Source organism: Grus americana, chromosome 10, assembly GCF_028858705.1.
Source record: "Grus americana isolate bGruAme1 chromosome 10, bGruAme1.mat, whole genome shotgun sequence".
In the NCBI taxonomy this organism is placed as follows: domain Eukaryota; kingdom Metazoa; phylum Chordata; class Aves; order Gruiformes; family Gruidae; genus Grus; species Grus americana.
This window is the reverse complement of record NC_072861.1, coordinates 21,982,759-21,993,513: the sequence shown is the minus strand read 5'-3', so window position 1 is coordinate 21,993,513 and position 10,755 is coordinate 21,982,759. Positions and strand designations below refer to the sequence as shown.

Here is a 10,755-nt window from a genome sequence, read left to right as displayed (position 1 = left end):
ATAACCCTGCCAGAAGCTTGACAGCATCTTCCACTTAGCCCAAGCACTGCTTTTAGCCTTCAATGAAAATTGTACCCGTTCACCAGAAAAAACAAGCTTTTCCCTTTTGATCAACCTAAGCCTACTTTGTAGAGCAGCAATACCTTACAATGCTCTTCTATTTTATCAGGTGGGAACTTGCAGAGAACCCTTTGCAGTGATGAAATTAACAGCAATGAAGATTTACATTTTGAGAATATGGTATATGCTTGTGCCGATAATACGGCTGAATACCGCCGAGGATTTCCAGTGGACAAAGAATAATCCAGGCTCTTTCTATTATGGCACTTTTCCAGCTGGTACTTTTGAACTACAGTTGATTGTGGATTTTATAAACAAGAAAGCTACCAAAAGATTTTCCTCGTCCTTCCAGGGAAATGGCAGAAACAAAAATTCAGGCTTTGGCAGAATGCATACTAATGTAGTCTTCTGCACCTAGCCCTGGAAACATAGAGAGTCACATAACCCCATGCTTCATATAGTCACTTAAAACACTAAACTCAGAGTAAATAGATTAATATTTCATATCCAGATCTCCCTTTCCTATCTGTAATTGAATATACTGTGCACTGTATAACAAATCACACCTGAGAACTCTTCTCCTTTTTCATAAATTATCTACAACTAATGAAGAATTATAAACTAAAAACATCCTTTGGTATGCAACTAACTTAAGAAACGGACATGAGTGAAATAATTGCATTGGGTTTGTTTCAAGCTCTTTAGTATTATCTAATTCACTCTTCAGTACTGCTTTATGAAACCTTGTCCTTTCTTCGACATATATTTATACGCACTCACACATTTCATTCAACCAAAATCAAAACTAAAAAGATATAGGTACTGATTTGTTTTCAGGCTCAAGTTTTTAAGTGGCTTATGAAATGGATTAATTATGTCTTTTTGCATAATACTGGGAAAATAATCCAGAATCTTTCTATATATTTTACATAACAACAGCTAAACTTGAAATCACTAAAAAACCCATGAAAACTAGCAGGCAGAAATTATGTGGGAACCTGATTTTTTCTTACAGTAAGACATTTCTGCCATGCTATCAATGCACTACCTCATCACTGTAAAATAATAGCAACAAGGTTTAATATATGAGATTCCTTTTTCAGTGCATCAGAAAAGGACACCTTTAGTCTCTACCACATGTTCAAACAAAAAGTCCCTTTTTATGCACTGATACAATTTCACACAGAAAATATTGGCGGCTTGCTCAGCAGGCATGCAACCATGCACATTTCACACCAAGCTATGCAGCTGTGAATGAGTATCAATTACTTTCTCATAGGAAAATTTAGTACGAAGACCAGTTTTGCAGGCAAACGTTTAAATCATAACTCACTTCTTTTTACCTTTAGGTTTTTTATGGGGTGTTGGAAGTTCTGCATACCAGACTGAAGGGGCCTGGGACAAGGACGGGAAAGGACCAAGTATCTGGGATGCTTTTACTCACAAGCAAGGGAAAGTGTTTAGAAATGAAACAGGAGATACAGCATGTGACGGCTACTACAAAGTTAAGGTACTGTTAAAGAAGAACTATCCCTCTAGAAACCTTCCGGAGCCATTTCATTATACCGATTTCCCATTTTGAAATAATAGCAAAGATGAAACGCTCTGGTTGCTCTACAGTCACATTCAACTTCAATAGCCAAATGCTGGTATTTCAATTAGTTCAGTAAAATCTTCTTTCCTGATAATCTCATAGAACCAATAATACCACAGTATTTTTATTATTATTTATGAGGATTTTTGTGTCCAAAGAAATACTCCAAATTTTGTGGGCAGTCAAAATGCTTAGCTATAATGACAACCAAGAATGCATTTGAGCTTTGAATAAAATTAACATCTTTTTGTGTTTGAGCAGCTTTAAGGGTTTTCTATATGTATTTAAGAATAATAAAACTATCAGATGTTTTAAAAGTCAGTTGGAATGTTTTCCATTTTTCTGAATGGAAGAACAATAAAGAATCAATGCTGCTCCATTAGCAATATGCTTCCAAGCTTGAAACAATCAAAAACAATTTTAGAATTACTGTCCTGGAGGAAAGGCAGACAGACAGCAAGAGGGAGACAAATGGTTGTGATAAGCCAATATTAAGTAACCAGAATTCCAACTAATTTGATAGAAGTTATATTCCACTGAAGTTTTTCCACATATATGAAATCCAAGGGAGAACCAGAGGTATCGGCAAGAACCGAAAGGAAAGAAACTAATGATGCCTTACTATCCAAAAATTGGGAAATGCAGGAGAGATTTCATTTGATCTCTCTCTAACAAGTAAAAGCTTGAAAGAACATCTTAATAAAAACCCAAGGAGGTTGGAACACTGAGGCTCACTGGGCTCTTGCATCAGAAGAGACTTGACATGATGATCACAGGACCTGTTTTTCAGAGGATTCAGGCATAAACAACAGTATTCAACATTTACTCACTACTGTAGGCTTGTACTTTGTGATACTTTCTAAATCTTGCTTTCTGTGTTCAGTTACACGGTCCTCTTTTATATAAAGCACTCTTCCTCTATTTGCTTTCATCATCAGAATTCTCTTTGCATTGGCTCATATACCATCAATTTCTAATTTCATTTAATATCAAAGATGTATGATTTCTTAGAAAAAGAACATGTATTTATACTGAATTTATTTTTTGTGCTAACTCCAGTATGAGACAGTACATGAAAGCCTGTATGATCATTGTTTTGTACCTAAGCTGAAATGTTTGATGTCAAGATTTACAGTCTCAGATTATCTTTTAAAACATGCACATTACAAATTCTGACATAAATATAACTGTGTTGCAGAATACCTCATTTTTCCATCCTCTATTCGATGGGGAATCCATTCAGTTTCCGTGGCTGGTAACACAACACATTTTAAGACTTCTTTGCAGAGTCAAGAAAAAAAATGGTGAAAAAGGAAGTATGCAAGTAAGAAAGAGTCATCATCTCAAAGCAAACGCAGAAAATAACTGATGGAATCCTCTTTTGTGCAACTCTTCTATAGAATTTCTGCATTTAGTGCTATTTAATACAGACGAATAACTGAAGAGCTATTCTGCTCAGACTAGAGATACGTTAATTGGGTTTTCTTTTCACAGGATGACATTCAGTTACTGAAGGAGCTAAAAGTTAATCACTATCTATTCTCTATCTCATGGCCTCGGATGATGCCCACTGGCATCAAAAGTAAGCATAACAATTTCACTGTATTCTTACCAGTATTAGTAGGCAAGTAATTTTTCTGTGAGTATACCATAGTTGTTTAACATAACTGTTAAATAGATTTCTGTTTCTTTGTATGCAGAAGAGTTTAACTATTACACACCCATTACAGTTCACCCATCGTTGTAATGTAAAATTCCTTGGTTATAATTTTTAGATTTCTATTGTTCCGTTATTTGAAAAACAGTCAAGGTAATTTCTTGTCTGTGTTTCATCAGCAGAGCAATTGAATGAGAAGGGAATACAGTTTTACAATGACACAATTAATAGTCTTCTGGAAAACAATATTATCCCTATTGTGAGCCTCTACCACTGGGATCTCCCACAGGTTAGACAACATATAAGTTAGTGAAATGTCTAATATAAAGGCTTCTGATAGGAAATTTATTTGTAAGTACTTTAGAAAAATGTTTAAAGGTGCCTACATGCTTTTAAATGTGCTTATAATTATTTCTATTCATTTGCATTTTATATACATTGCAGTTTTAAAAAAATCTCCTCTGAGCTACTAAAATATAAATAAAAGTCTTTGTTAGTAGTCAGCTGAACTTTAAATAACATTATTGATTCTTGAAATTCTTATTTATGAAGGTTCTTCAAGAAAAGTATGGTGGCTGGCAAAATATAAGCATGATAAATTATTTTAATGATTATGCAAATCTGTGTTTTGAGAAGTTTGGCGACCGTGTGAAACACTGGATTACTTTTAGTAATCCTTGGGTAAGTTATCAATGCTTCCCTTCCAATCACTCCCATTACACAGTTCTGTTCCCAAAATTCTGTGAAAGTAACACTACAGGAAAGTAGGATAAAAATTGCGGGGGAGAGAGACTTCTGCCATTAATCTTTGTGTCCAAAACATCTCAGTGGCCAAATTTTGCATGAGGGCACAGTTTCAAGACATGAAATTTTAGTCAAGTTGTGAAAAATTATCAGCTGGAGAAGAAAGAGGCACAGAAATCAGAGGCAGTTAAAACTCGCCCTTCATGCACCTCATCAGGGAAGAGCAAGCTGGTGAGTCAGTCCACTACCGCTAGTTCCCAACAAGCCACAACATATTATCAACCAAGCAGCGGGGTAGTAGATGGAAACTGAGGGGAGGTGAAGGAAAAAGGGGACTGGAGAGAATAGAGAGACTGAGAGAGAGGGAGCGCACAGAAGAGCACAGGATCTAAGTCCGTAGGACGGTAGCAAATTCATTAGCTCTGCTGTTCAGAAAATCACTAATTCTATGTATTTGTAGGCAGTTGCTGAAAAGGGTTATGAAACAGGAGAACACGCGCCAGGACTGAAGCTTGGTGGATGTGGAGCATACAAAGCAGCGCACCATATAATTAAAGTAAAACTAAAATCATGCTTTAAATTAGGTGTAAAATAACAATTTTTAGCAAAGTTGTTTTGATTCTGCTCTTTAAACAGAAACACAGTTTTGCAATGATGTCATTTCCAACTAGCACATCAAAATTATCACCTGACTTTAAACCACCAAAGCATAGTCAGGTGTAGCATGAAATGCTAGGTGCTTGATGCAACACTTTGTTGCAACAACTTAAGTTTTTCCTCGTAATTTAAGTGTCTCTTTTACTATGTGTTTCAAACTGGTTGACTAAGAAAATATGCAGGTTACTCTGGAAACAAGGAGTAAAATCCTGCACTGTTGAAATGAACTTGAATTTTGCAAGTGACTTCAGTACGGCTAGATCTTGTAAAAATAAACTTTCACTTGCCTGAATAAATTAGGCAAAGACATCCAAAGACCTGAGAGGCTGGACAGAACACTGTACTGAATGCTCTGTGTTACCTTCATGGGGACCTCCTGGAATTTAGGGAAGGAATCTTGGTTAAATGCTTTTTTTGACATCTTGTATGAAATGAAAGTTTCCACAATATACATAAAAGAAATGATGTGATATTTTCAGACACACCTTAGTGCAAAAACTGCTCTTGATCTTCACTAGCTTTCTATACTGACTATGGCATAACAGATTTAAATGTGCATATGATTTATTTGTAACTTACAGGCTCATGCGAAGGTATGGCACTCTTACAATAACACATGGCGTAGTGAGCAGCAAGGTAATAAGGATTCATTCTGTAATTATGCTTCTGTTTATATTAAGGGCTTAAGGATTATGCATAAACTGCAGAATTGTCACTTTGTGTTTTAAGGTATGGTTGGAATTTCCCTAACTAGTGGCTGGGGTGAACCTGTTGATCCACACAGCCAAACAGATAGAGATGCCGCTGAAAGATACATACAGTTTCATTTGGGATGGTTTGCAAATCCAATTTACAGAGGAGACTATCCAGAAATTATGAAGAATTACATAGGTAAGCCCCAGTAACCGACTATAACAGGAATAAATTACACACAGCATATTATAGTGGAATGGCCCCTGACCAACGTGTCATTCAGTCAAGAACGAGGACAGAGTGAGACAAGGCTAAGCAACAACTGGCCCGTGGGCTAGCCATGGCTCCCGAGCAGGCTGGGGGACATACTAGAACTACGAAGTTGAGCTGCTGCTGAGCCAAACAGTTGCACATCCGCGTGCTCCAAACTGGAAAGGAAGCAACTACCTCACTTCTCAGTCATAGCCCGTTTTTAGTGGCCTAATCAAGATTGTTAAATATTTTTCTGGATTTTCCACCTAAGGACAAAAAACCAGCAGTTTTTCATCACTAAAACTGCATTTCTACAGGGTTCCACTATCTTTTTTTTCACAGAATGAAGAAGATAAGCAATCTACCCAGCAGCAAAGCACTTCTGTTCTTGTCATGTTACGTTTCCAAGCATTCTGTTGGGAAAAAAACCCCACTACTTTAATTCACTGTCTTCTCTATGTATTGTACCCAACTTCTCCAAGCCAAAAGGATGAAAGATTATTTAATCTTAAAAAAAGGCAATCAACTAAACTGTCCTCTACACTAACATTAAGTTCAGGAAAACCATATTTATTGTTGGTGAGGTAAAGAAAACAAATTTCTGTGCTCCTCAGAAGTTACGTTTCCTATAATTATTTTGATAGGTAGGAAGAGCGCCCAGCAGGGCTTGGGGACATCAAGATTACCAACTTTCTCAGTGCAAGAGAAAACCTATATTAAAGGCACATCGGATTTCCTGGGAATAGGTCATTTTACTACTCGTTATGTTCTACAGAAGAGCTTTCCCTTTCTACAAGTGTCTGGTTACCACACTGACCGTGACTTGGCTGAACTGGTGGACCCAAAATGGCCAGCTCCAGGACCTAAATGGTTATATTCTGTGCCTTGGGGATTCAGAAGATTACTCAACTTCATTAAGGTGACTACAGAGTAACTATTTAAAAGGAAGTGAACAAAATGTCTGGTTACATGAAGAAGTTGCACTTACACTGTCATAGATTTTCAACACTTTCACCTATCTATTTGTCTTGTCACAGTGGGAAGTTTCTTTGCCAAAAAAACCCACCTTAATTTCAGTTCAGAAAACTATAGAATTCAATAATTTTAAAGTAAAACCCATAGTTAACTTAAATTCCTACTTAGACTTTTTTCTTACTAAAGGTAACTGTAAGTAAATCTAGAAAATTGCTTTTAATGCATTTTACTAACAATCTAATGTTCTGTCAAAATAAGATGATGTTGTTTATATGAACCTGTCTAAACATACCTTTGTTTGCAGACACAATATGGGAACCCTCTCATATATGTGACAGAGAATGGAGTTTCTGAAAAGGTACAGTGTACTCAACTGTGTGATGAATGGCGGATAGAGTATCTGAAAGGATATATTAATGAAATACTGAAAGGTAACTTCAAAAACCTTTTTTTAGTGCATGAGCTTTTTGAGCGTTTTCACCTTCTGATTATTTTTTGCTCCTGTAATTTGCATCATAGAGAAATAAATATTCACAGATCAAAATGGACAGCAAACTAGAATAATAGATTTTCACAAAAATTACAACCTAGCCAAACATACTGATGCTAATAAATACAATAACCTACATGAGATTTATTACTGTAATAGATCATCGGTTTCCACTGTTAGAAAGGAGAAATTGCACCTAATTGCCATTCTTATAGAGCTCTCGTATCTCTAAGCTAAAGATAACATTTTCTAAGAATCTAAATTACTTCATACTTTGCCATTTTTCTGTCCTCCTTCCCCCTCCCCATCTCTTTCTGGTGTAAAACAAAACACCTAGAGAACCATATTTTAAGGATGACAAACATAGGCAACAAGTTTAACAGAATAATTTGTATTCTGTTTACAGCTCTAAACGATGGTGTTAAAGTGAAAGGTTACACTGCCTGGTCACTGCTGGATAAATTCGAATGGAACAAAGGCTTCTCCGAAAGATTTGGATTTTATCACATTGATTTTAAAAACAAGAACAAGCCACGATACCCAAAGGCATCTGTTGACTATTATAAAAGGATTATCAGTGCAAACGGATTCCCAAATCCAAGAGAGGTGATGTCAATTGCTAATTTAATTCTTTTTTCTTCAATATACGGGCAAATACCACATTGAATTTCATGAAACAACTTGCATGAATACGGTACCTGAAATTTGACGCTTTGGTTCTGTAAATTAGGGGTGTGTTAAATACACAGGCCTCCAGAAACAGAGACAGTGCAACCAACCTCAATTACTGTTTCTAAAGCATTTCATGAACTCTAATTGGACTTACTGATGTGAACAAAAATTCTAAATTCTAAGTTACTAGTGCTCTGTCAGATTTCTAGGCAGAAAATTACACATATGTGCTACCTTATTGGAAAATACTATGGAATACATTGTGTGCTTTTTAAAATTTTATTAAACAATTAACTGTAAGAAATATATTGCAATAAAACCCACAAAGATACAAAGAAACTTTCAGAAAATCATGTGTTGATAGAATAAAATAGTTTCAAGTCAATTGTAGTGGACAAACATTCAGGGACAGAAGAAGCTGCTGTGACTGAGAGAATATTACAGTCTAATAGAACTGCTGTATGTCAACTTTCTCAGGTGCAAAATTGGTATTGGAAGGCCATGGACACTTGCTCGACCACACACCAACTCCTTGCTACAGGTAATTATGTATCTTCTGCTTCATTTTATAAAAACATATTATGTAACTTCCAGATTTTAAATTTCTCTGTGAATACTACTATTAGCCAGTCCTAAAAGGAATTTTCTCCCTGAAAGCACAACAGCTTTCAAATACAACAAGCCTCTAAAGAAAAATATCTTTAATTACTATCTCCAACTAAGATCACTGCAGCTAAACTGATCAACTTTGGATGTTAATGGAATACACAAACTATAAGAGTTACTTTTTAAAATTAAGGCTAGGGATAACAGTGTTATCCTTAAAATAATAAAAGTGCTAATTGCTTTTTCAAACCAAAACCAGACAAATCAAGACAACCACGCAGACAGAAAACCTGTACAATGTTTGACTTCTACATACAATGAAACTATTAAAACTTGAGCTAAGCACTAGCCTAAGGTAGCATTAAGCCACATTTCTGCTCCTTCACACTCCTGGTAACAAAGCTAACAGCAGCACAACTTACAGCAGCTGCTGAAGAATACAAACATACAGCAGACTTTGCTGGCAGTTTCCACAGTGCCAGGCTAATCCACCTCACTTAAGGCCTTCCCAATGCAATTCAGGATCTTTCATGATTCCTGAACTAGGAGAACAGTCTACCACAATGGTTTTCTGAGACTTTTAAGAAAGATGACATAAGTATTATAAAGTCTCATAAGAAGGATGAGAGAAATTCCACATGGTAGAAAACGTCAAAGCAGTCATCCTAAGTTTATCTTACTTAGAACACACAACTCAACAGGTAAGGCTATGTGAATTAACAGTGTTTACTGAACTCTTTGAGGCTTATCTGTGGAGCAAAATTCTACGAAACAAAACCCATTTAATTTTTCAAAGAGCTACAAAACAATCATATAAAGTGCTTCCCAAGGATTTTTCTTTGACCCTTCCCAAGGGGTGGGGGGAATAAAAATCAAAGGAACAGAATACTGCTAATGCACTGAAGCTAAATTCATAGTAAGCACAATTTTTGCAGCCCTTTGAGCAGTGACATATCTTCAAAAATTTACCTTAGGAAAAAAAAGAGAGGGAAAACTGTCATGGATTTGCTCCAGCTTTCGCAGACTTATGAAATTTTTTTGTTTGTTTTGTTTGCTGTTTATGCCAATGTCAAAATTTAACAAAATAATTTTAGCCATAAGTGTTCAAAAAATCCTTAACCTATGTTAACTCTGTTAAAAACTAGTATACTCCAGAAGATTAAATTTCTTACGTATTACTCATTTCTCAAATTTTAGATTCCCTGATTTCTCACATGGAAATGGTGACAGAGGTTGCTCTTCCTACAGTTTTCATACTCTGCATACTCATCAGTATTGTCCTACTAATATTCTACCTTCGAAACCATAGTTAAAATTGCATGCTTACACACATCTTCATTTTGCATAATCAATAAAATGCAACTGGTTTATTATAACGGTTAAAGTTTACCACCGATGCCTCTTTTTATACCACTGTAAAGAAATATTACGTTACCTATCCACCTAGCGCTTTTATAGTTTTTTCTATTCAATTCCCCAAACATATTTTAATTTATTTATTTTTAATCATTTTCTTTCTGCATTACTTTCTACTAATTTTAAGTAGCAGATTTTACGTTTCTTATTTTGGAAACTACTATTCATTTAGTTCACCAGAAAAATAGTTAGCTAAGATTAAAGTGATTCAAATCCTGCCAGTAAAGTTTCAAGTAATTAAAAGCTGTTTGCAAATTCTGATTTTGGTCTGTTCATCAATAGACTTAATTAGCATGTAACTGCTATTTGAAAAGAGGCAGACACATAATTTTAAAATAGAAAAGGATTTAAATATTCCAAGAGCACTGCTTAAACATTAACTTGTTATGCATATCTAAAAGTTAGGATGATATATGCCTTACTATTTAGGCAGGGAGAAGAATTATTTGAAGTGATTAATGAAAGATGACAACTGCTGAGTCAGATTTAAACCAAGGACTCTTACCTCTCTAGTTTTGTTTACAAGGAACTAGGTTTACCTCATATGACTTTATAATATAATACACACAGAAATGTGTATTATAAGCAATCCAAGCACTTCCAGAATATAATATTCCAGCTCAAATTCACTTCTACTGCAGGTAGGAAAAAGTTAAGTACATGATTATAAAAAATTTATTCCAGAATATGGCCATCTGGCTGTATTTGTCCTTCTGTTGCGCTTGAAATTATTCCTCTAAAGCAAAGCAACAAACAAGTTTCCAGCGTATTTAAATGATTATGCCTAGCCAATTATACTAAACATTTTTTTCAGAAAATTATGCAAAAGTATACAACACAACACTGTTAAAATAATTCACTTTGCACTGAGGGAAGAAAATTAATCTGAAGAGGAGAGAGAAGTATATCCAAGAATACTTCAAAATATAAACACAGGGA

At 35.4% G+C, this 10,755-nt stretch overlaps 1 protein-coding gene across 1 annotated transcript; it reads left to right on the top strand.

The window, feature by feature from the left end:
* Positions 1 to 214: 214 nt before the first annotated feature.
* Positions 215 to 9,713, top strand: LCTL (lactase like). The gene is made up of 13 exons (XM_054837163.1): positions 215 to 338; positions 1,410 to 1,570; positions 3,149 to 3,236; positions 3,491 to 3,600; positions 3,864 to 3,992; positions 4,516 to 4,611; positions 5,294 to 5,348; positions 5,442 to 5,603; positions 6,302 to 6,576; positions 6,937 to 7,063; positions 7,529 to 7,728; positions 8,272 to 8,335; positions 9,598 to 9,713. Exons 1-13 carry the CDS (start codon positions 215 to 217, stop codon positions 9,711 to 9,713), a joined length of 1,707 nt encoding a protein of 568 aa, XP_054693138.1.
* The last annotated feature ends 1,042 nt before the right edge of the window (positions 9,714 to 10,755 follow it).